The following is a 26946-nucleotide window of genomic DNA, read 5'->3' as shown; positions in this document are numbered from 1 at the left end:
TCATGTTCTCTCATCTCATTAGCTGTGGTTTAACAGTAGTAATACCCTAGTACTAAACAGGTTACACACCTGGGGCCAGTTGCACCACCTCACACTAAGTTCAAACTTAGCCTAGTTATAGCTTAAATGGCTTTTAAAAAGCCATTTAACCCATCTGGCCGGGAAAGTATCTGTGTCATTTTTAGATTTCTTTGGCTATTCAAAAATAGCAGATATACAAGCTCATAGCGCGGCACCGAGTGCCGCGCTATGAGCTTGTAGATCTGCTATTTTTTGTTTATTATGTGAAAATGTGTGCAAATCTTATATATATATATATATATATTTAAAAATATATATATATTCAAAGATTTGCACTCACTTTCACGATTTTTCAAAAAATAGCAGATCTACAAGCTCATAGCGCGGCACTCGGTGCCGCGCTATGAGCTTGTAGATCTGCTATTTTTGAATAGCCAAAGAAATCTAAAAATGACACAGATACTTTCCCTGATTGAATGTTTTTAAGCTATAACTAGGCTAAGTTTGAACTTAGCCTAGTCTCTCGCCATGCCTTTCGGCCTGGCGGAGACAATAAGTGAGGCCTGGCAGACAGCACTGCATGCGAGTGCGGGGAGCTTGAGCAGACCACCATAATCACCACCTGTCCCCTGTATAGACCACCATCGGAGGCCAGCCTCTTTGATGTGGGACCTGAGATGAGGGTACGGCATTGTTTTAAAACCAGCGGTGTAAAGGAACTAAGTACATTTACTCAAGTACTGTACTTTACTTGAGTATTTCCAATTTTCAGTACTTTTACTTCTACTCCACCATACATCTCAGAGGCAAATATTGTACTTTTACTCCACTACAATTATTTGAAAACTTTAGTTACTAGTTACTTTGCAAATCTTTAAAATTATTAAAAAACATACATTAACCACCTTCGGCCCTATATACAATTCGGCCATTTGAAAATAGCCGTTCTACAAGCTCACAATGTGTCGTGATGCGATGCATTGTGTGCTTGTAGATCTGCTATTTTCAAAAGGTTTTTATACATGTTATACATTTGAAAACGTGTAGAAATGGGACATTTCTGCATAATGAGTACTTTCTACTTTTGGTACTTTAAGTACATTTTGATGCCAATACTTTTGTACTTCTACTCAAGTCAATTTAGAATTCCGGACTTTTTATTTGTAACAGAGTATTTTTACATGGCAGTATTGATACTTTTACTTTAAGTAAGAAACGTGAGTACTTTTTCCACCACTGTCTAAAACAATAGTGAGAGATGGATTGCTGAGGTGGAGCGCAGCCAGTAGATTTGCTAAAGTCATGCTACTCATATGCTGAGTTGGCGATGCCCAGGATAGATGCCAGGACCTTGTGGTCCAAAGGCAAGTGCTGACTAGTACAGACTGAGCTACCCGGACACAAAAAAACTAAAACGTTTAATAACATATAATAACAATAGTTCCTGTGTTGAGTCAAAGTTGTTTGTGCACTCATTTAGCAGCATTTAGAGTACATGTTACTGTTTGTGAGAAAGCTTTACAGATCTATGATGTTCCTTTACATCACAGATATAATGTAAATAATATAACCTCTGTTATGGCCTAGCTCTAGGCCACAACAAATAAAGGGGAAACTCTACAGAGTTTTAACTGAGTTTTATTTGATTTACAAAACATAATAATGATAACAAAAGTGCAAACAATGAAGCAATAATGCACAAACATAGGGGAAAACACAAATGCTCTCTGTGTGGCCATGCTCAGGTGTGGCCCAGGTGGAAGGAGAGAAAGAACAGTGGAAGTGCAGGTATTTTATACTGTGGGAGACAGTGGCCAGGTGTCTCCTTCCCCCTGATTACCTCCAACTCCACCTTCCAATCAGCACTGCAACATAGAACATTTGATAGAATATACCTGGCAAAGGCCCTAGGGGGCCGTCACACCTCTTCTCCAGACATCACTGACACCAGTGCAGCCAGTCAGTCTCTTCTGTCGTCATTTCATAAAACCTATGCATATGTATTTATTTCATAATTTTTTTTCTAAATGGGGCGGAACAAACCAAAATAAAAGAGGAAGAGAGGCACATGAATAAAAGAAAGACCACGCTTCTCCGTAATTCAGAGCGTAGTGAGGAGGTGTAGTGACCATGTCAAATGCCTGCAAGAAGAATTGAATCACAAGGGTAGAAATGGCTGCAGATAACATTTATGATCACCTTGAGCTCCAAGCGATAGACGATGCAACCTGCGAAGATGCTGAGATCAGGACTAGGCCTACAGCTAAGGAGAGAGATCTACAGAATATACTGCAGTCTGGTAAGAGATGTTACTAAAACTAAATACTTTTTAGACAGGACATTTTAAGATTTTTAACTAATCTCACTGACTCAGTCCCTCAACGTGTGTGTGTGTGTGTGTGTGTGTGTGTGTGTGTGTGTGTGTGTGTGTGTGTGTGTGTGTGTGTGTGTGTGTGTGTGTGTGTGTGTGTGTGCGCGCGCGTGCGTGTCCTCCAGAGATAAGACGGCACAGGCGGATTGGAGTCAGAGTTGGATTGCTTTGTGCTGTTCTAGCTCTCCTCAACATTGCTGTCCCACTCTATCTCTGTAAGTCAAGTTTAAGAAAGAAATCATTTTATTATATATTTTTATGTATCTGATGATCCAACATAATGTTTAATCCATAAAATGAATGGATTTGAAAGAGACTGTTGCCACACCAGCTTTCATAGTTACGCCTGATTTATACTTGGTCGCGTGCCATGTCGTGCACCGAACATAATGATGAATAATGATATACAAGATCACAACGCATCACGCTGCGGCACGTTGTGAGCTTGTAGATCATATATTTTCATGATTCAAATCAAAATAAACTCCACTCGATCCAAAAAAGATTTTGTAGGCAGTTGAAGAGACTGATCAGCTAAATGCTGTCCACCAGTCAACTTCATGGAAGTAAAGCCTATTCCTTGTCTAAATAGCTTTCAAATTACATATTTTATATCTGTTGCATTAGGATTTTACAGTGTGGGCTGAAAATATTTTAAACAATTACCAATGTTGTGGTGATCCTCAATTTGTGCTGATCCTCAATTTTGTGAGATAAATAAACTAGTAGTGCAAATAGTTAATGTTGGCAGGGAGTAATAAGTAAGGTAACATCATCAACATTACTTTTGAAAAGTGATATATCACTTTTTTGTAACGAGCCCAACACTGATGGTTTTTTTTAATATACACTGGCATATCCGATTAAAGCACTCCATTCCAGTAATCCACTCCAGCACTTTGATCCTTCTGTAAAGTTGCTTGTTAAAATCGGTAGTTGCACATTGCGGTTTTTGGGGCTTATTTCTATTGTGTACTTGCTTATTTTGGTTTGCTTCCAATTTCTGTTATTATTTAAACCAGTGGTTCTCAAATATGTTTATAAATGTTTTGTGCCCAGGGGAGCATTTGTGTTGTTAGAATGTTTTTAAAAGAAAATATTCCAAACATTCCAAATGTTATTGCAAGAGTTTTTGAATATAGCAGATGCATAATTGTATATAGGTTTAAAGTGCTCATGTGCCGTGGGCCCGTGGCCTAGTTGCTTCTTTTGGGCTTGTTTTCCTAGACCTGGTCGCTTATTTCTCTCACAAAATATGGCAACACTGGCTCCAGGGCATGCAGCGGCCATGTGATCGCACCAGTGTTTGTTATTAGCACGGCTGGAGGCTAGCTCCGACACCGAGTCTCCGACACAAAGCAGAGCTACAGTACAAGCAGAGAGCAGCGATGTCAGCCGTATGGGAGTATTTCGTGTTAAAAAGGACCCAACAGCCCAGTGCAAGTCGTGTCTAAAAGACGTCCCACACGGTGGCAACGTCAATACACGGTACAACACGACCAACCTATTTAATCATCTTATAAAACACCATAAAGCCCTACATTCGGAATATCAAAAAGGTACAGAAAAGAAAAAGCGACCACACGCTGGCCCCCAACAACCAACGTTGGAAGATACATTTGAAAAGCGTGAAAAACTCCCAAGAGAGAGCAAGAAGGCAAAAGAAATAACAGCACATTGCCCAGTTTATAGTGCTGGATGACCAGCCACTGTCGATGGTAAATCATGTGGGATTTTTGTGAGGAATATCTTCCAGAGAAAAAAGAGATCTGTTCCAACAGAGATTTTTCAAGTTGTGATGATTCCCCACCCGTCCTTGGTTCTGGTGACTCATACCGCCCCCCTAATACGCGAGGGGGCCGTGTTTTTTCAATTACTTTTTCATTTATTTTTAATATTTTTTTCGGAAAATGAAAAATAAAAATGCAATAAAAAAATTTAATAAAATAAATGAAAAAAAACATCGGAAAAACACGGCCCCTTTACGCATTAGGAGGGCAGGGTGAGTCACCAGAACCAAGGACGGGTGTTTTCGATGAATCTAACATGGTTAAAATGTAGTTTGAAGTTACAATGGGTTTGTATAGGAAGGGGGCGTGTCTGATAAAATGAATATCAAATATCTAAATACTGAATCAAGCAACTTAAAAACTGTCTGGGGGGTTCACAAAGGCCTGAGTAGATGATAAAATGACCAAAAGTTTTTTTGAAAGTGAAATATCCCTTTAATAGAGCACCTAGACTAGAGCCTCGCTACGATATGCCCAGCCGCAGTTATATTACTGACAGCCATCCCGCAGATTCATAAAGAAGTGCGAGGTTTCCTGACAGCATATGTGGGAGTGTATAAGCAATTAGTTTCACGACATGTCCTTACTGAGTCTGACTGCGCACTGGGTGGACCCCATCACCAGTGCCAATGGGTTGGCTTTAACCTAAACAGCAGCATTAAATGGGGCGGCAGTGGCTCAGGGGTAGAGTGGCCGGGTAGAGTGAACTGGAAAACCGCAAGGTTCCCAGTTCGATCCCGGGCTGGGGCATTCCCCTAGAGTTAGTGTCGAAGTGTCCTTGAGCAAGACGCTGAACCCCTAATTGCTCCCGATGAGCAGGTTGGTGCCTTGCATGGTTTCCTCCGCCATCGGTGTATGAATGTGTGTGTGAATGGGTTAATGGCACAATCAATGTAAAGCGCTTCGGATAGAAGCGCTATATAAATGCACCATTTACCATTTACCAAATAAAATACAAAATAAATGAAAATATCCTGTGTAACACAAACTTGGCTTCCGTTTGACATGGTAATTTCAGGTAAAAAATAAATAAAACATTTTTTTCTCAAAACCTACTGTTGTGGAACTTGTGGACTATTAATAATACGTTTTGTTATGTGTTCACCCTATTGTTTTAGTAGACCAATGGTAGCATTGCTTTTGGGCAGAATTGGAGCCCTGGACACAGCGTTGAACAGTTGGACAATATTGTGTGTGTATTGTTATTGTATAAAGGGATTTTATTTATTTTTATCATATTTTTTTTTACCTGAAATTACCATGTCAAACGGAAGCCAAGTTTGTGTTACACAGGATCTTTTATTTTATTTTGTCTTTTATTTAATGCTGCTGTTTAGGTTAAAGCGAACCCATTGGCACTGGTTAATATTAATAAATGGGGCAGTTTTTCTAAACTACTGTTGTGGAACTTGTTGACTATTATTCTGTGGAGGTTATGTTCTCTGTTTGTTATTTCCGGATCCGGGCGAGTGGAAAGTGAACCTGATCACTCGGGTGACAGAGAACAGCGCAATCTTTTATAAGACAATTAAAGAACGAAAACTTGTCCAAACTCGTCGTTGGCAGGGTGAGCCCTAGCAGAATGCGACGCGTTAACACGTCCATGGCAGTCAAAGGGTTAAACTGGTACAGGGGTCCCTGGCACAAAATATTTACAAATGGGAGGTCCGCGTACAAACACATTAATTTGGAGGTCCTTGACATGATAATTTTTGAGGACCACTGGTTTAAACAACATTTAGGAAGGAAGCCCAAATATTAAGCAACTACACTTTAGAAACAAGCCCAAAAAAAAACGCAACCCGCAATATTTACAAGCAACTTTACAGAAAAACAAGCCGGAAGTTGCTTATAATAAGCAGTCATGGCAACAGTGCTGCTGCTGCTTCTGCACGCCAGTGGTGTAAAGTAACTAAGTACATTTACTCCACTCAAAGTACTGACACTTAAGTACAATATTTAGGTACTTTTACTTTACAGGAGTACTTCCAATTTTCAGTACTTTTACTTCTACTGAAGACAGGAATTACTGCAAATTCATGATATATTAACAATATTATGATATTAGATTTAAGCATTAATTAAGCGTTAATTACGTGTATGAATTTGCCCCTATTTTGAGCAGGTGTTACCCTAAAATTATATCTAAATTAATAGTAAATTTTCTTTTAGCACCCCATCATGTGCTTTCCTTAGGTTCCACAAAGACACAGTGTAACTCCTTTGACCTTACATCTCCTTCAACACTCTCAGTGCCTGTAATGCTCTTTCTTGGCATAAAACCATATTGCTGTTCGCTAATTGTCATTTCTCCTCTTAGCATAGCTTCCACTACTCTTTCCCATACCTTCATGCTGTGGCTAGTGAGTTTTATTACCTCTATAGTTATACAACTCTGTACATCAGCCTATGTCCCTTTATTGTGTTGAATAATCTTATTAGGAACTCCACTCCAGTCTCAATCCTACAGAGCACCATGCAGACTGCTCTGTCTCTCTGTCTATGGTGCTGAAGCACCGTTATGTGTTTGCTTCAGGTGGGGGCTCTAAAACCAATGCCTTGCTCAAGGTCACTGACAGGAGTTTCTCTCTGACATGCATGTGTTTTGATGTGTGAGGAAACCCAAGTGAGCAGTGGGAGAACATACTAACTGCACACAGAAAGATCACAGTCAGGTGTTTCCAAGATAGCTATTATTTACCCCTCCTGACAGATCTGTTAGCATGAAATAGACTGTACCTTTTTTTAATTAGTAAATCTCCCATTTTTATATTGTTTCCATACAGATCAATCCAACAAAGTGGAGAGAGACCAACTAATGAACAATTACAACCAAGTACAGGCCAGGAACACCAACCTGACCGACTTTTAACCGACTTAAAACCAGTTTTGACCAGTTGCAGCAGACCAGGCATAATAGCCCAGATGAACAGAAAGATCAGTTGCAAACCAATTTTGACCAGTTACAGAACAGACACAACCAACAGACTCAACAGAAAGATCAGCTACAGACCAGTTATGACCAGTTACAGAACAGTTTTAACCAGTTACAGACCAGACATAACCAACTGACTCAACAGAAAGACCAGCTACAGACCAGTTTTGACCAGTTACTAACAAGACATAACAACCTGACTGAACAGAAAGGCCAGTTACAGACCAGTTTTGACCAGTTACTAACAAGACATAACCAACTGACTGAAGAGAAAGGCCAGTTACAGGACAGTTTTGACCAGTTACTGACCAGACATAACCAACTGACTCAACAGAAAGACCAGCTACAGACCAGTTTTGACCAGTTACTAACAAGACATAACAACCTGACTGAACAGAAAGGCCAGTTACATACCAGTTATGAACAGTTACAGACCAGTTTTAACCAGTTACAGACCAGTCATAACCAACTGACTCAACAGAAAGACCAGCTACAGACCAATTATAACCAGTTACAGACCAGTTTTAACCAGTTACAGACCAGATATAACCTACTGACTAAACAGAAAGGCCAGTTACAGAGCAGTTCTGACCAGTTAGAGACTAGGTTTGACCAGTTACAGACCAGACATAACAACTTGACTGGAGAGCGAGATGACATGAAGATGAGGCTCTGTGGTGAGTGACACATAACTGTTTTTTATTAAATGTTACATCATGTTGTTCATTAATTTGTCATTCATTTGAGGGAGAGTTAAAAAAAACAGTGTCCAACTTTATTGTTTTGTTGTTAGAATCACCTGGATGGCAGAAGTTTGACAGAGGTTGTTATTACATCTCTACTGAGACGAAAAACTGGGACCAGAGCAGACAGTGGTGTAGAGACAGACAATCTGACCTGATTGTCATAAAGAGCCAAGAAAAACAGGTAGTGTGTGTGTGTGTGTGTGTGTGTGTGTGTGTGTGTGTGTGTGTGTGTGTGTGTGTGTGTGTGTGTGTGTGTGTGTGTGTGTGTGTGTGTGTGTGTGTGTGTGTGTGTGTGCGCGTGTGTGTGTGTGCGCGCACATTAGTGCATTTCGTGGAGACACACATCTATTGTACAGTTTGTACATCAGTAACCATCAGTTTTTCTGTCCAGGACTTTGTTGCCAGTTTCAACAAGAGAGTGCATCTGGGTTTGACCGATATAGACGAGGAAGGAATCTGGATGTGGGTAGATGGAACTCCACTGACCTCACCAACGTAAGACTGATCATCTTCATTTTACCTTCATTCTAATAAATGGTATCAAATGTTATCATGAAATACAAATCTGATGTCTACTTCACTATCCAGTTAATGTGCATCTAATATCTAGAACAGTGGTTCTCAAAGGGTGTGTCGAAGCACACTGATGTGTCATGAGCAGTGTAGGGCAGTGAGACGTTACATAGTAATATATTACTGTGATATTATTACTTCACCCAGTGATGAGTATTGTAATTTTAATATTATTACATTACTGATACAAGTAGTAACCTTGCGTTACCAGGGCCGGATTAACTCTTCGTGGTGCCCGGGCTACAACCTGTTTCAGTGCAACCTCCATTCCTAGATTCCTTGGGTCATGACGCAACTCCCCATATAAGCCACGCCCATTTGCGTTAGGATAGATTTTCCGCCATTTTGAATTTTCTTCAAAACACACTTTTAGCTCCTCTTCCCATATATTTCACAAAAATTCACAAAATTCACAAAAATCGGTACACATGATCTCTGGACCCATGCGATAAACATATCCAAGCAGCATTTTGATAGTCCTTACCGTTTGTCCGTAATTGGCTTCCAAAGTTAGCGGGAGCGGCCCGTTTTACCAAAAACGCCAAAAATCACGAACGAAACTTCCGGTCAATTCCAAATTTGAATCACATGTCGAGGGTGGTTTATTCAACAAACCCCCAAAATAATTTCCACTTTGATCCATAGGGGGCGCCACAAATGCGCAAAATGTAACCGTTTGATGCAAAAACATGATTTTTGAGGGGATCAATCCTCTCAAAATGAAACGCAAGTGATCTCTGGAGTGACGTGACTATATAATCGGGCCGTTACATTTGTGGGAGGGGCCTGTTTCTTTAGTGGGAGGGGCCTATTTCCTCAAATCAAAACGGCACGTGTCACGAACGCGGGATCCGAATCGCACGTCGAACCGAATCGCACGTCGCACGGCCTCCGACGGTATTCCTCCAGGCGTATTCCCGGCGGCCGCGACCCACGACCGGCGTCGGTGCAACCACATTTTGCAATTTCCCAGAATTGCGACGCGTCTAGTTATAAATGTGAACTAGAAGATTAAATAATCTACTAGTTATATGCAGTTAGCAAACAACTGGTAGCCCAACAACTGTTAAACTGATCTGCTGCTTTTCAGAACATGATTTCACTGCTCAGATTATTATGTTTTGAAGTTATTAAACACAAAATGAATGAAATAACTCACATATCGTCCTGCAGCTCTAGTGCAGTGGGTTTCAACCCTTTTCATATCAAGGTCCATTAATTATTGGGCATTTGAGCCACTATGGACCAACATTTGATGAGAGTTAAACTCTCAGACCCAAAACTTAGAATATTGTTTTATCGTTGGATAAGATTTTGTCCACAATTCCATCCATGCTGTATTGATGTTGGTTCCATAGGAGAGATAACAGGCAAATGTTGATCAAAATAATAATTCTCCTACATTCTCTAATTGTGTTACTTCTTGTAAATTAAGTAATACAGATGTTTAACAATATTTTAACTCTTGAGAGCGTAACATTTTACACTCTCAAGAGTTAAAGATCTATAAGGGTCCATTTGGTTACCCACTTTCCATCATTTAGTTGGGGACCACCTGAAACCCACTCAAGGACCACTGGTGGTCCCTGGACCACTGGTTGAGAACCACTGCTCTAGTGCATCAGCATCCCAACAGTGCCATCTACTGGCTTGAACTAGTCAAGACACAGAAAAACTCCTGCAGCAGCACGGCAGCCATAGAGTTAAAAAATAAGGCAACACGATGCTTCCTGTGGGTTCATTTGGTAACTAGCAATTTATTACTGTTTCTTAATAATTATAAACAAAACTGGTCATGAGATCCAGGTGAACCACTCATTATTAGTGAAATATATGAAATATATACAAAAAGGCTAATTATATATTTGATTTTATTGTATTTTCTATATCAGTACTTTGTGTGCACTAACTTCTACAGCCTAAATACATATTATAACTATTTATTCATTCATTTATCCCACACATTTTCCAAAGCGGCAAAATAAGCCGATCTACAAGCTTCTACACATGCACCATGTTGTGAGCTTGTAGATCGGCTACGAATACGTTTGAAAACCACTGAATATAAAATGAGGTGACGATTAAAAAACAAACGATTTAGAGTGAAAAACCATCCTTGTAAAAGTATTGTATTAATTATATGTTCTACTTCTACAGGTACTGGTACCCTGGTGAGCCTCATGATGAAAACAACAAGAACCCTAATGCAGAAGAAGACTGTGTTGAGTATTATGATGGGTCTGTGTCTGGCGTTCCTAGGAAAGGATGGAACGATGCAGGGTGTTCTAAACATACCAAGTACTGGATGTGTGAAAGAGCTCTGTGCTGAAACCATCATGTTCACCATGTATCAGTTAGCTGGTGTGTTGTCTGCCTTGCAAGTTCTACCCAATATGCACTGTAGACATTACATAAACATTTATATTCATATTTTCATATATATAGTTAAAGGGGAGCCTATTAGAATGTGAATAACATTAATCTAACAGCCATCTGTTCCATTTTAATACCATGTTTCATGTAGATTAATATAATGTTTGTTCTTTTCTTAAAACAGTGCAAGAGAAGTTATGCATCTATTTCTCACCAGTTTTAAGCATTTTATTTCATTTTATTTGCCATTTAACTTTCTTATTGATTGATTATGTGCTTTAACCACTTAAGCCCTATTTTATACTTTGGCTATTGGAAAATAGCAGATCTACAAGCTCATCGCAAAGTGTTGTGAGGTTGTAGATCTGCTACAGGACCAAAATGAAAACAAGCCTCTAGGGATCTTTGTGTTATCCTTTTAGCATCATTGTAAAATCAGACCACTGTACTATTTGAAAACTGTTAATAAAGTATTCAATAAATCAAATGCTATTTTTTTTATTTTAATGTAAAGCACTATCATGATTTGTATTGAAGGTAATATACAAAGTTGTACAAGTTGCATCATTAGTATTATCATCATCATCATTATTATTGTTATGTCTGTAAAGCATTATAAACACATTCATGAGACAACGCTCTCATACAGTATGTTTATAATCATGCAATACATCTTATATCAATGTTTATAAAGTATAGGCCGTGGGCATATTGAACATTATACATAAATACTATTCTCACGTTGAATTATTAGAATTTTTTACTCAACAGAAGTAACAGAATGACTGTTTGTACTCATTTGATTATTAATCTCTCATCATGGAGCTTTGCTAACAACATGGAAATGACAGAAGTACTCTAGCACCACCTTGTGGAGACTAGATGAAACAAAGCGTCACCTCCCTAAACTAAGTCATTTTTTGAGGAAAATGTTAATGAAAAAAATGAAAAGGATCATGCTGTTCCCTCCCCTTTTAGTATAATGGCCTATCTCCCTAGTGTGACTTAGGCCAAAATAGGCCATTTATTCTGCCTAAGTCAGGTTTAATTCTATTTAAACCTATTTAAATCTCTTATGTTACATAACTGCCAGACTGTGTTGTTTTTATGTTAATAGTCATAATTTGTTATAAATGTTTTGGGTGAAATGATTAAGATATTATATAGATTTGTTTTGGATTTTATATTTTCTGAAAAACGTTATAAAAAAATACAAAAATTACTAATGGCCTATAGGCCTACTAGGCCATTAGTTTAGGAAAGTGATAAAAGGTTAGTAGAAGGTTTATTCAAACATCATCATAGTCAGAGGCATCATTCTATTAAGACCGGGGAAGCATCTGTGTGTCATTTTCAGTTTTCTTTTCAAAAAAATAGCAGATCTACAAGCTCATAGCGCGGCACCGAGTGCCATAATGTGCCATAATATCATTAATGACACTCACGCCTGACATAACCTAAAATGTAGTTACTGTGGTCAGCCTTTGGATGGCAGTATAGCCCATCAAAAATAATGGATTATTCTGTTTCTGACCCATGCATCCCTAGCACCTGAACAGTTGCCTTTTCAGCAGTGGTGTAAAGTAACTAAGTACGTTTACTCAAATACTGTACTTAAGAACAATTTTGAGGTACTTTTGCTTTACTGGAGTATTTCCATACTTTTACTTCAACTCCACTAGATCTCAGAGGTAATTATTGTACTTTTACTCCACTACAATTATTTGAAAACTTTAGTTACTAGTTACTTTGTAGATTATGATTATTATTACAAAACATTCATTAACCACTTCAGCCCTATATACATTTCGGCCATTTGAAAATAGCAGATCTACAAGCTCGCAATGCGTTGCGACGCATTGGTGGAAAATTGTGTACTTTTTCCACCACTGCTTTTCAGAAAATGTATCATTTAAGTAGTTTTGATATAATTATATAACAGAGCAACTGATATTGTTGCAGATGTTTTGAAGTTTGTCCCCTATCTGTTGCGCTACCTTTAATGACTCTATACCAGGCTCCCTCCTTTTTCCCTATCGTTGTTGTCCAAAACAGCTCCTTTTATTAATGTCACTCCCTCCAGTAGTCATAAACGACACAGTGGTTCTGCATACTGATAGGTTTATTAAAGCACTCTTGCGGCTCTTATAACACCAACGTCGAACTACATAAATAAAGCATAAACAAACAAACACTTGCATTAACAACAGAAACATGACGTAAACATTGTACAAATAAACAAACACATAACAAACTAAAGCAAACACAAACAAACACACCTTGCTGGCTGCAAATAGACTTGTAAGGGAATGAGTTGTGCCCACGACATACTCACAACAGCAACACTACTGCAATACAAATCACTTCATTAACCAAACGTTCAAACCCATATAATGTTCAATATGCGATTCTTTAGGCATCAGAACACAAACATACCTGTCTCACACTCTCCCTGTCCCTGTCTCACCTCAAGGGAGGAAGTGCAACCACTACGTGTCCCAGCCTCCCTTATAAGGAGTTCCAGGCATTTAACACAGTTTCCGGTACAAAACACAACTTCTAATAAGGTTACTCAACAAATGGGCATGGATAATGGGCATAAATAATTATATTAAATAAGAACAAAAATAAGGCAATAAAATGATTACTCTGGCAGTTACAATTATTTAAACATTAAAACATTTCAAAATAGTGACAATAGCAGATATACAAGCTCACAATGCGACGCAATGCGTTGGGAGCTTGTAGATCTGCTATTTTCACTGCTTTTGTGTGACTCTCTTGTATGGTGAATTAGGGCATCAATTGACATAACAGTTGAAATATGGAGATACAAGGTTTCTGCCCGACAGCAACGCTGTATACACCATATCTCTTCACCAGAAATAGCAGATCTACAAGTTTGTGTTCTGAGCTCGAAGGTATGCTATTTTCGACAAGTGTCTCTAGGGTCCATGTGTTTAATTTTTTATGTTGTGGAACAAATGGAAATTTGGTTCCAGTTGTACTCTTCTCTGAACACTGAGGATTTTAACAGTGTGAGTACATGGGGGTATAATATGTATCTTTAACCCTTTGTGTGACAGGCTGGTGAATACATGTCTAGCAAAGGAACTGAAGGAGATCCATGCCTTTGAACAGAAGACCCTCACTCCTGAACAATGGGACAAACAGAAGACTCAGTAACACACTGATGCACACACACACACACACACACACACACACACACACACACACACACACACACACACACACACACACACACACACACACACACACACACACACACACACACACACACACACACACACACACACACACACACACACACACACACACACACACACACACACACACACACACACACACACACACACCCTCACTCCAGAACAACGGGACAAACAGAAGTCACAGTGAAAACAATAACACACTGATGTACACACACACACACACACACACACACACACAGTTGAATAGCGTGTGTGTATTATGACATTAAGGCGTGCAGAACCACATTGTCCTCATATAAGTTGACAATTCCACACTATAATGGACCATAATATCTGTATATAAAGATAAAGCCAGGCCAGATATACTGAACCTGAAGAAGAACTACAGCTGTTTATCTGTAGATCAGAGATACAACAGTTCAATATCATGAAACAATAAACAGATTAAAGCATATTATCTATAAGTCATTGTTGTCTGTGTCACTAGTGTTTAAGCATTCATTTACAGCAGTGGTTCTCAAACTTTTTCGTGCGAAGGACCCCCAAATTGATATATAGTTGGCCGCGGACCCCCATCTGAAATGTATTTGTGCCCCCAGAAGATGGGATTTGTTAAGGCAGGTACACACTGCAGGATATTTGGTCCGATTATGCTGTCGGCGACCTTTTTTGGCGCTCGCCGACAAAACCTCCCGATCTGACGCAGATCGGCCTTTGATCGGCGAGATAATGCTCGCTGTGTGTGAAAGGCTCTGCGAGACGATCTGGCCGTGATCATCCGCTCTGCGATGGCTTTCCGACCGTTTTCAACTACCAGGTTAGTTATTCGGCTATGTCGCCGACTAGACATCTCACAGTATCATACAGTATGAAAGGGGTCTGCGAGGAGAACAGCGCCACAGCCAATGAGAGCACATTACAGCAGCCACCGTGGCTAGGAGAGGATCAATGGACCTGACCAAACAGCAACAAACAGACCCTCCCCCGCATTATTACCGTCTGTACATATTTTTGACTTTCTGCTACGGATAACGAAGCATAGGCCTCCTGGGCCTTACCTGTGAGAACACATTGAAGTAGTAGAGTGCACTCACCATCAGACCAGCCCCTGGCGTCTGCCACACGCTGAAGACAGCTCTCCTACCGGATAATACCGTCAGGAGAAGGCGTGCTCTACTCAAGGGGAGTCTTGAGGAGTAGTCTCATGGGATTAACTGGGTGCAGATTCTTGAGAATACATATGATAAAGGAACATCCGCACTCTCTTCAGTTATATTCTTGGTTTATTCTTTAAAGGTGAACAGCCGCAGCAAACATGACTATCTAGAGAAACGGACGCGTTTCGGCACGTCGGCCTTCCTCAGCGTTTCAAACTAGAATACATCAAACAGGATGAGACATATATAGCTATGCGATAGTGTACAGATGATTCTCATTGGTGAATACAATTCACTTACAATTCATTGTACTATTAATGTTTACATTAAGCATTACCCATAGTATTTGTTTAGTAAAAATTTTCTTAAAGTTTCCACAAACTCCACAACCAGAACAAACAATTCATAGAAAACATTTCAATAATAATTCTTCATTCAGTCCCTTAGGGAACTCTGTATTTAATGTATGGATCCAGTAAGCCTCCCTTTGTAATAGAACCCGGTCTCTGTCCCCACCTCTTCTCAGTGGGTTGACTACTTCTAAATCTTAGTGTACATTATGTCTTGTTTAACCATATTATAGTGCCTGGCAACTGGAGACCATTCTCATCTTTATTTCTAATATTACTCTTGTGCTCCGTAATTCTGGTTTTCAATTCTCTTTTGGTCTTTCCCAAATAGCAAAAACCACAAGGGCACTTTAAAAGATAAACTACATATTTTGTCTTACATGTAATTCTCCCTTTGACTTTTTTTTTTTTTTACCATTATGAGGGTGAGAAAAAGAGTCTCCTGTTATCATGGCATTACAATTAATACAACCTTTACAAAGGGTATAGTAGATAAAAAGTGTTGTGGTTGAATATAAACTTCATTTTTTATTAGTTTCACTTATATTGTTTGCTCTCTTGTTTGCAAAAATTGGGGGGTGGAAAAGGCTCTTCCTACCACTGGATCACTGGACAGTGTTGCCAGTGTTTTTTGACGGGTTGGGAGATAGGGGAAAATGTAGTTGTCATAACCATAGGTTGTCTGTTTAAAGCAAAAGAAGATTTAGGAGCAAGGAGACTGGTTCTATCAAGGGGCTTGATTTTAGACTTACTATTAGTTAAAATATTTTCGGTATAACCTCTTTCCCTAAACCTACTGCACATTTCTGTAGACTGACTATCACAATCAGATTCACTGTTACAGATTATTTTAAGTCTTAACATTTGGCTATACGGTAACCCTCTTTTTAGACTAGAAGGGTGAAAAATGAAGATAGTTGTTTCGATCCGTCTCTTTACGGGACACTGTTGTCTGAATCCCTCTGGTTGTTTTTTTAACACATATATCTAGGAAATTAACAGTTTCTTGACTGGATTCCAGAGTGAACTTAATGGAGGGTAACTTTGAGTTCATGTAATCTGTAAACTCTTTCAACATTTCAGAAGTACCACAAAAAATAAAGAATATATCATCGATGTACCTAAACCAGCCTTTTAACTGAGTACTAAAGGGGTTGTCTTTATACACAGTCTTCTTCAAATTTACCCATAAACAAATTCTTATAATTTGGGGCAAATGGGCCCCGGAGCCCAACTCCCCTCTCTAACCTGCCTACCACAAACCGACTCTCTCGCTCAACCCTAGTCTTCAGTGGCCCTCCTGAGTCCCCCATTCCAACAAGGCATCTCAGTGGTAGCACCCCATCGCATCTTTTGTGGAACACAGTCTAAACCTTAGGGGGGAAAAAAAACAGTGATTCCCATATGGAGAACCACTGTTGAAAACTACCGGGAGTTGGAACCCCAAGGACTAAACCACTCACAAAATCTAAAAACCTGCACCGTAAAAAAAAAATGGAGTTCCTACTGCTCTCTCCCCCCAACCAAAATACAATAACTATGTGTGTCTCCCAAAACAATTTGTTCAAACTAAGAACAAACGCGAACAAGCAAAGCCTACATTTACCAAATGAATGGTGTGATATCAAAACGCAAGTTTTATTATCATTAGTTTAGGCTAAAAAGTGACGAGTCCCCATCTTGTCATGAACTGACTCAAATCATGACAAAATTGGGAGACGACACACAGGAACTTAACTTTAAATGTATTTATTGGTAACAGAAAGAACCAGAATGTTATATTTAAGTAGAATGGGGTGTGTATAGTCAGTGGTATCAGTAGTGTAGTGCATGTATGGATGTGTGAAAATGTAGTGTATGTGCAAGGTGCAGAAACAAGGTAGAACTAAACTCAAAAGGAACCAAATGCAAACAATGTTCCCTGTGTAGGAGAGAGAGGCAGAATGGCCTTGACCAGCCTGATTAAATACTCCAGAGGTTGATTGAGTCAGGTGTGCCTCGTCCTCTAGGCACACCCCTGCAGGCTGGTCCCCTCCTCCTACACATGAACAGAGAACACCATTAGAATCACAGCAACACTACACCCAAACAGGATGGGTCATCACACGTCCAGTCCTGTTTTAAAGGATCTACTGAATTTAAAAAATAATCTGAGTGCCGCGCTATGAGCTTGTAGTTCTGCAATTTTTTGAAAAATCGTGAAAATTTGTGCAAATCTTTAAATATATATATATATATATTTTACATATATATATATATATATATTTAAAGATTTGCACACATTTTCACATAAAAAAATTGCAGATCTACAAGCTCATAGTGCCGCACTATGAGCTTGTAGATCTGCTATTTTTGAATAGCCAAAGAAATCTAAAATGACATACTTTCCCGGCCAAATGGGTTAAATGGCTTTTTAAAAGCCATTTAAGCTATAACTAGGCTAAGTTTGAACTTAGTATGAGGTTGTGCAACTGACCCCAGACCACCACCTATAGGGACGCTGAAGCTGCTCCCCCCTCCCTAACTAACAAAACCAAGTTCTACTGAACTAAAAACTAAACGAACAGATAGAACTACCGGCCATCTCCAGACTCCAGGCCAAACTAAAGTAAACTAAGTAACATAAAGAAAAGGCTTTCTAGCCTAGATAATCAACGGTGTGGGTTCTGAGGCTGTAACTGGGTCTGTGTCTGGAGTGGAACTGAATCTGGCTGGCTTTTATCCACAAGTTTCCTAGGCTGTGTGGGCATGACTTCCTGTCCATTTCATTGGATATCATTGGATCAAATCGACAGGAAGTGATGCCCACACAGCCTAGGAAACTTGTGGATAGAGGTTGGACCTGGTAATTGCAATCCCAGATCAGCTGCAGGTGTGCCAGCCTGGGTGAGAGGAGAGACAGTGGGGGTTAATAGTGATTTATTGAGGGAATGATGTCATGGCCACACGCAATAGTTTTCTAACATCTTTGATATTTTTCAAATATTTTCAAAAATAGCAGATCTACAAGCTTGCAGCGTGTCACTTCGTGCCACGCTGTGAGCTTGTAGATCTGCTATTTTTGAATAGCCAACATACAAATGGATAAAGTGGTTAAAATGATGATGCTATGCTAACTACTTTTGCTGGGGAACCCCGCCAAGGACCCCTGGACCCCACTTTGAGAACCAATGATTTACAGCAGTGGTTTTCACTCTCTCCTTCAGCTGTCCTGGGAGAGCGATTAGCATGTTCTCTCTCTACTTTAGGAATGTTGAGCTGTCTACCAGATGTTAGCTGTATCTCTCTGCTCTTTCTGCTCTCAGAAAGAGCACTCTATCTGTACTGCTTTTACCCTTACAGCCGGGAAAAGCATCTGCGCTGTTTTAACCCTTACTTGCTCCTACATTATGATTAGGATTATACATTTAGAGGTTAGATTCAGGGGTTGGAATTAGAGTTAAACATGATTTATACTTAGTTGCGTTGCCAGTGTCATGTACAGAAAAATAGCTGATCCATAAGCTCTCACTACGCGTCTAAGCGTGACACGTTGTGAGCTTGTAGATCAGCTATTTTTTCGGCTTTAAGCTTACAGTTAAACATGGCAAAATATATTTTAAAAAATAGCTCGTGCCCATGGAGTGCTGAGTGACACACGTGTTGTATCATGAGGACATATATCCATGAGTTTTTTTAATGTAACCTCTACTGCACCTAAAATATTTGTGTCCCTGTGTGTGTGTGTGTGTGTGTGTGTGTGTGTGTGTGTGTGTGTGTGTGTGTGTGTGTGTGTGTGTGTGTGTGTGTGTGTGTGTGTGTGTGTGATGAGGACACAGAGTAGACTGAGTCAACAGAGTAGAGTGAATCATGCTGCAGCCTGCACTATGAAGGTCATCTGAGGTTTCATCTCCACACTCTAACAATGAGAGAAGACACTCTGTCTCTGCCTTCCATCCCTCATCTTTAGAGCAGTGGTTCTCAAGGTGCGGCCTGGGGACCCCCAGAGGTCCTTCAGGGGTCCCCAGCAAAACAAGGAACAGTTTAATCACTTTACCCCTATTTTATATTCTGGATATTGGAAAATAGCAGATCTACAAGCTTGTTAGCATTTTCGGCTATTTTCAGTTTTTTTTTTTTTATGAACCAGGGCTTCAGTGATTCATTCATAATGTATTTGTGTAAATTTGTAGGAAACACCAAATTACTCTTTTTGTGTTGAAATGAAATATTAAGTGAACCTTTGAGCCACATGCAGCTGAGATTACAGATGTAGATTTAGTTAGATCAATATTATATCAACCTGTTCAGACACTGTCAGCACTGATCCTACTCTTTGACCCCCAAATATGGCACTTTTACTCCTCCGCAATTAATTGTAGTTACTAGTTACTTTTTTAGATTTAGATTATTATTAATACAAAACACACATTAACCACTTCAGCCCTCAAGGACCCCCTCAAGGACCCCTGGGGGTCACTGCTCTCAGGAACACAGCTACCTCTTGCTGCTTTTTTCTCCACCTCCCCTAAAAGCGTGCGTTCCGTGAAGGAACCAATCAGCTGTCTCTAAACATGCTTCTCCACACCCCCATCCAATGAGAAACTAGTATATCTTCCCTCCCGTCTTTATGGGAGAACTTCTGGGAACTCGGATTAATGAGAAACCGGAATAAAATATATCTGTCACCCTCCAATAAATACAAGGTATCACGCTTATTATCTTCAGAGTCTAGACTTCACAATGAAGGTGGCTTTGCTTCTGTTCCTGTTCTGTCTGGCTGAGGCTGATGACCTCCGCTATGAGGTCAAGGCGATGTTCCAACAACTGAAGACAGAGCTGGAAGCACAAAACTCAGGTCAGGACGCTTAAAGGATATTTACCTTTCAAACATGAGTTCATTTGAACGTCTACTCTGGCTTCTGTGTTTCTTTTGTGACACTTATCAAGTTGCTTGTTTCAATATTTAGATATTAGTTTTGTATAATTTTTTGGGGAAATGAAAAACAAAAATAATAATAATAATAATAATACAAAAATAAAATAAAATAAATAAAAAGTAATTGAAAAAATTAAACGCATTAGATCAGTCACCAGAAGCAGAGACGTGTGTTTTCAATGAGTTTATCATTCATTAGAAGGACAATATCAGTGTGTTTTCAATGAGTCTAAGATGGTTAAAATGGAGTTTAAACTTACAATGGGTTTGTATAGTGTCTGTTAAAATGAATATCAAATATTTAAATACTGAATAAAGCAACTTAAAAAGTGTCTAATGGTGAAACACAAAAGCCTGAGAAGGCTAAACATGTTTGAAAGTGAAATATATCTTTTAGAGGCTACATGCTTGTTGGGCAAAACGTGACTTATAAATGAAGGATTCAAGAAGTTCTAAACGTACAATGTGGAATGTGTTTCAAATGTTTCATCATTTCACCAGTGGTGTAAAGTAACTAAGTACATTTACTCAAGTACTTGTAAGTACAATTTTGAGGTACATGTTTTTTTACTTTACTGGAGTATTTCCAATTTTCATTACTTTTACTTCTACTCCACTACATCTCAGAGGCAAATAATGTACTTTTACTCCACTATTATCTGAGAACTTTAGTTACTAGTTACTTTGTAGATTTAGATTATTATTACAAAACATACATTAACCACTTCAATAACAGGACTTCAATCCTGTATACATTTCGTCCATTTGAAAATAGCAGATCTACAAGCTCATAATGCGTCGCATCAAATGATTTTTGTACATTTCATACATTTGAAAACTTGTGAAACAATAAGTACTTTCTACTTTTGGTAATTTAAGTACATTCTGATGTCAATACTTCTGTCAATTTTGAATACAGGACTTTTACTTGTAACAGAGTATTTCTACATTGCAGTATTCATACTTTTACTTAAAGGACCACTTCACCCATTTTCAACCTGTCTTCATATAATTGGTTGACTTGATTGAAAAGAAAATACATGCCAAATGATGATGTCACTGGTAGGCAGGTTTCTGAACTGCCCACAGCCCTTCTCTTAGTCACAGAGTGAGTAGAAAAAATTGTACCATTTTATCATTGTGGGCTCGCTGAGACCACTATAGCTAATGTCAAATATTTCTATCTTCTCCGCAAAGGTTTGGCACCTAACTACTCCTACATACTTTCACTTAGAAACTCCATTCAAGCTGTAAGAAATTCAGCTTACTGTGCACATGGGTGCTTGTATTTTTCTTTTTGAAATAATATTTAGTTTTTTTTAATATTTAACTTTAAGCACCCAATGCAGATCCAATGGGTTTTGCTAGTGGGGAGAGAGAAGGACAGAGGAGAAATGCCCCGTGTTTTCATAAAGTCACTGTGGCCACACATTTTGTATTTGTTTTACATCACCAAGTGGGCACGGGTCTGCTCTCCGATTTAATCCAAAAATCTAAGCTGTGTGATGTATACATTTTTAGTTAAGACCATTAATATAAACCTATGCACCTACACACTCTGGTGCTGCTACCTAATCTGTCAGTCATTGGCTGTCAGGCAGTGGTGCTGCAAAGTAACTAAATATATTTACTCAAGTACTATGCAAGTGCTTACCATGCAGTTTAATTTTGAGGTCCTTTTACTTTCCTTTCCATTTGTGTTACTTCTACTCCACTACAATGGAAACATTTGACAGCTTTAGTTGTTACTTTGCAGATTTTATTATTAATACAAAACCTACAGTAACCACATACATCCGATCTACAATGTGACGCGTTATGAGCTTGTAGATCTGCTATTTTCTGAAAATTTGAGTACTTTTACTTTGGTACTCAAAGTATATTTTGATGCTAAAACGTTTGTAAACCCCCCCCCCCCCCCCCCACACACACACACACACAAACAGACACACATACACCCCATACTCCACCGCCACCCCACCTCCCACACCACATGACATACTGTCATACAAATTATACAAAAGAAAAGCCGATCTACAATGTGATGCGTGATGAGCTTGTAGATCTGCTATTTTAGAAAAAGCTTGACAGTCTTTGGAAAGTGTGAGTAGAGGTGGCGGCAGTGGCTCAGGGGTAGAGTGGGCGGTAGAGCGGCCGAATGGCAACTGCGAGGTACACAGTTCGATCCCGGGCTCCGCCAGAATTAGTGTCGAATTAAGTGTCCTTGAGCAAGATGCTGAACCCCTAATTGCTCCCGATGAGCAGGTGCCTTGCATGGTTTCCACCATCGGTATGTAAATGGGTGAATTTTGTATACACACACACACACACACACACACACACTTAAACCATAGTAAATAGCTAATCTACAAGCTCACTGGAGCCAGGGGGAAGCACCCCACACCCATCACTCCTGCCCCCTATACCCCTCCATCCCCTTACTACCATCAGCTATGCAAGCAGGTGTGTAACTGACGACAATTAGGAGAATGATAACGGGTGCTCCCAATCTGATCAACCGGAGAGGCAAGTCTACGCCCACACACAACAGAAAAACAGAGATACCAAGTCAAACTAAATTTGTACTTTTTATAACTACAGTTCTTTTTGGGCTTTAAAGCGAGCCCACATTGTTTCTTCAGGAACAATATTTCTAGTGAGCATTAGTGAGGACCAATTACATAAAGATGAAAACAGATGAAGTTGTCCTTTAAGTAAAACATGTGAGTACTTTCTCCACCTCTGAATTTCACTTATATGTTTTCTCTGTGATTATTATATATTTATTTTCAGATATGGCTTCCAGACTGTCTGCGAGTGAAACCAAGATGGGAGAGGTCCTGACCAGACTGTCTGCGAGTGAAACCAAGATGGGAGAGGTCCAGAGCAGACCGTCTGCGAGTGAAACCAAGACGGGAGAGGTCCAGACCAGATTGAGTGAGTGAGAAGCTAGAGGAACTGCAGAAATATTTTTGAATATTTTTGTTTAAGACTAAAAAGTATGCAATGCGACACGCTGTGAGCTTGTAGATCTTCTATTTTCAAATAGCCAATGTATATAGGTTTCACCTGGTTACACTGATTTTGATACTAAACTAATTTAGCTATGGACTGTCTGGAACCCCCTTATGAACCCTCGGGGGTCCCCACACCCCAGTTTGACAACCACTGCTGTAGAGCATTTTGTAAGCAACTGGGAAGAGCCATGGGCCGTCCTTTCATGAGGAGGAGGAGGGACTAGGACAGGTGGGTGGTCTTGTAGGGGGAGGCGGAGGGACTGGTTCAGGTGGGAGGTGCTAAGGTAGAAAATTATAAAAACATACTTTTATCACTTTCTGTGCACCTTTTTGAAAACCTCCCTCCTAGTATAATCATAATACATAATGATCATGTTTTAGGGGGAAGAGAAATCACGGCACCCCATCTTTAACTTCCACCATTTGATCCTTTGCTCAACCTTCACTCTCTGCAGGGTGATCCTACAGAGCACCATGCAGACTGCTCTGTCTCTCTGTCTATGGTGCTGAAGCACCGTTATGTGTTTGCTTCAGGTGGGGGCTCTAAAACCAATGCCTTGCTCAAGGTCACTGACAGGAGTTTCTCTCTAACATGCATGTGTTTTGATGTGTGAGGAAACCCAAGTGAGCAGTGGGAGAACATACTAACTGCACACAGAAAGATCAAAGTCAGGTGTTTTTGGATAGCTATTATTTACTCCTCCTGATAGATCTGCTAGCATGAAATATACTGTACTTTAATGCTAACAATTGACTTGCTGCAGTAGGTGTACATTTGTGTAATTAGTGGATCTCCCATTTTTATATTGTTTCTATACAGATCAGTTACTGATCAGTTTTGACCAGTTACAGACCAGTTTTGACCAGTTACATGATGACATGAAGATGAGGCACTGTGGTGAGTAAGACATCACTGTTTTTATTGATTGTTATCTCATGTTGTTCATTCATTTGTCATTCATTTGAGGGAGAGGAAAAAAAACAGTGTCCAACTTCATTGTTTTGTTGTTAGAATCACCTGGATGGCAGAAGTTTGACAGAGGTTGTTATTATATCTCTACTGAGACGAAAACCTGGGAGGAGAGCAGACAGTGGTGTAGAGACAGACAATCTGACCTGATTGTCATAAAGAGCAAAGCACAACAGGTACTCTGTGTGTGTGTGTGTGTGTGTGTGTGCGTGTTTGTGTGTGCGTGTGCGTGTGCGCGTGTGTGTGTGTACACATTAGTTTATTGTGTGGAGACACATCTACTGTACTGTTTGTACATCAGTAATCAGCAGTTTTTCTGTCCAGGACTTTGTTGCCAGTTTCAACAAGAGATTGTGGCTGGGTTTGACTGACAGAGACGAGGAAGGATCTTTCCAGTGGGTGGATGGAACACCACTGACCACACCAACGTAAGACTGATCATCTTCATTTTACCGTCATTATTGTAAAGGGTATTACATGTTATCATAAAATGCAAATCTACTACACTGTCACAAAGTCATCTGATATCTACTTCAGTATCCAGTTAATGTGCATCTATTAACTAGAACAGTGGTTCTCAAAGGGTGTGTCGAAGCACACTGATGTGTCATGAGCAGTGTAGGGCAGTAACACGTTACATAGTAATATATTACTGTAATAGTATTACTTTCCCCAGTGACGAGTATTGTAATTTTAATATTATTACATTACTGATCCAAGTAACCTTGCGTTACCAGGGCCGGATGAACCCTTCGTGGTGCCTGGGGCTAATACCTGTTTCGGTGCACCCTAAACGGGTCGTGATGAATTGAGTACAATGGACCACAATGGAAACAAGCCCCATGGGGCTTTATGTGTTATCCTTTTAACATAACCTTTGTTAATAAATGATTCAATCAATCAATCAATGTGTGCCTATGTGCAGGTGTGGGGATATTATGGTCTGGGGATATTATGGTCTGGGGCTGGTCAGTTTGTGGCTCAAAAATTAAGCCACTGCCAGGCATGCATAGTACACACCAAGGATGGGGACTTGAGTTAAAGACTCGCACTCGAGTCACACTCGAGTGGCCATAAATGCAACAAGACTCGACTCGGACTCGCCCCTCAAAGACTTGAGACTTGACTCGGACTCGAGCTCAAAGACTTGTGAACAATCTTTATTTTATGTTGTATGCATTAATGAATAACATGCCCAACATGTTGTCCTTTCCTTCTCTTGCGCAACGGAATAGTGCGCGCAGCCTGCAGTCTTTCTACAGTGCAAACATGGCGAGGCGAGCACAACAGCTGCTGTGTGCGGCCTTTCATCATAAAGTTTAAATATAAAAACTTCGAAATAAAACAAATACGTTTAGTTCAGCATCAGCTATGTAACCTCAGTTATCTTGGCAAATGCTTAAAGTTTGTATATGATGATCGGATCATCTGTGACAGCAAATGTCAGATTTTCATTTTGGACGCGGTCTCGTTAAACCCAGCTGGGTGAATATCCCACCTGAAACCAACTTCACCACGGTAAACGCTAGTAGTACGTTCATGTTCACTGTATTAAAGTAAGCTACAAGCAAGTTACATGTTGTTGACCACGTAATGTTAGAGGCTTTATAGGCTTATTTGGTTTCCAAAATGCTTAGTATTGAATAGTCCGTCGCGCCTCATTGTTTATATGTCCAAAAGAAAAGATCTGTAAGCTGTCAACACGCCATGACGCGGTGCATTGATAGCTTGTATGTCTTTTCTTTTGGGTAGGCGACACACATTACAAGGATAATTAATAATAATAAGGTCAAACTAAACTTTTCAATACGCTGCTGTTCTATTTACAGGCGTCACCACGTGTGAAACACATAACTTTTTTTTGGGGGTACAATGATGTGTTCTATTGAAATAAAAAAAATATTAACAAGACTGTTAATGTATTAAATTAAACAACTGCCTGCATAGGGACGTTTGGTTCAATAAGTTATGAGTCCACATGTTGGGCATTTAGGCTATCAATAAATCATTTATTTTTTGCAATTAGCCTATAATTATACCGCCATCAGTTAGATTCTAATATTTGAAAGCCATAATGAAAAAAAAAACGGGAGGCTATTTAAAGTAAACGTGTGTTTACTTGACAATGTCACGTTCATGGTTAAAATGAATGGTTGTTCACTGTGCTGCTGAAACTCGGCAAGGCAACAGGCTGACTTTAATCATTATGCTGAAATCCTGCGTCCTCCATGACTGCAAGGGGCTGCAAATGTTTGGCCATAAAGACCCCAATGTTTTAGTTATGAGTTTGATCTGTCTGATAATATCATCTGCTTGAAGACGCTGTTTAAATGCTATGAGGTGTTCTTTCCTACCCGACTCTCTCCTCCTTGTTCCTTCATCAGACACTGGGAGTATTTCTGCATAAAATGGTAACCTGTATTGAAAGTAGGCTATTATAATCCATAAGGTGTTAGTTGGACGCCTATTGCAAACAGTCAACGTTTTATCCTCCA

The 26946-nt window shown here is 39.6% G+C and overlaps 1 protein-coding gene across 4 annotated transcripts in view; it reads left to right on the top strand.

Moving 5' to 3' along the window:
• Positions 1 to 2145: 2145 nt before the first annotated feature.
• Positions 2146 to 26946, top strand: part of LOC308101253 (CD209 antigen-like protein C) — a 111665-nt gene continuing 86864 nt past the window's right edge. The window contains exons 1-7 of one of the 4 annotated variants that reach the window (XM_080450652.1): positions 2146 to 2320; positions 2518 to 2607; positions 6969 to 7018; positions 7272 to 7794; positions 7911 to 8044; positions 8255 to 8358; positions 10594 to 11237. In XM_080450652.1, the coding sequence (XP_080306778.1) occupies positions 2194 to 2320; positions 2518 to 2607; positions 6969 to 7018; positions 7272 to 7794; positions 7911 to 8044; positions 8255 to 8358; positions 10594 to 10765 (1200 nt within the window). In that variant the 5' untranslated portion in view covers positions 2146 to 2193 and the 3' untranslated portion in view covers positions 10766 to 11237. Of the gene's footprint in view, positions 2321 to 2517; positions 2608 to 6968; positions 7795 to 7910; positions 8045 to 8254; positions 8359 to 10593; positions 11238 to 26946 lie in introns of those variants that run through there. The other 3 variants (XR_013934518.1, XM_080450653.1, XR_013934517.1) reach the window with 3 other exon arrangements.

The sequence above is a fragment of the Gymnoscopelus braueri genome (genome assembly GCF_963280865.1).
Source record: "Gymnoscopelus braueri genome assembly, chromosome: 15".
Classification (NCBI taxonomy): Eukaryota; Metazoa; Chordata; class Actinopteri; order Myctophiformes; family Myctophidae; genus Gymnoscopelus; species Gymnoscopelus braueri.
This window is presented reverse-complemented; position numbering and strand designations above follow the sequence as displayed.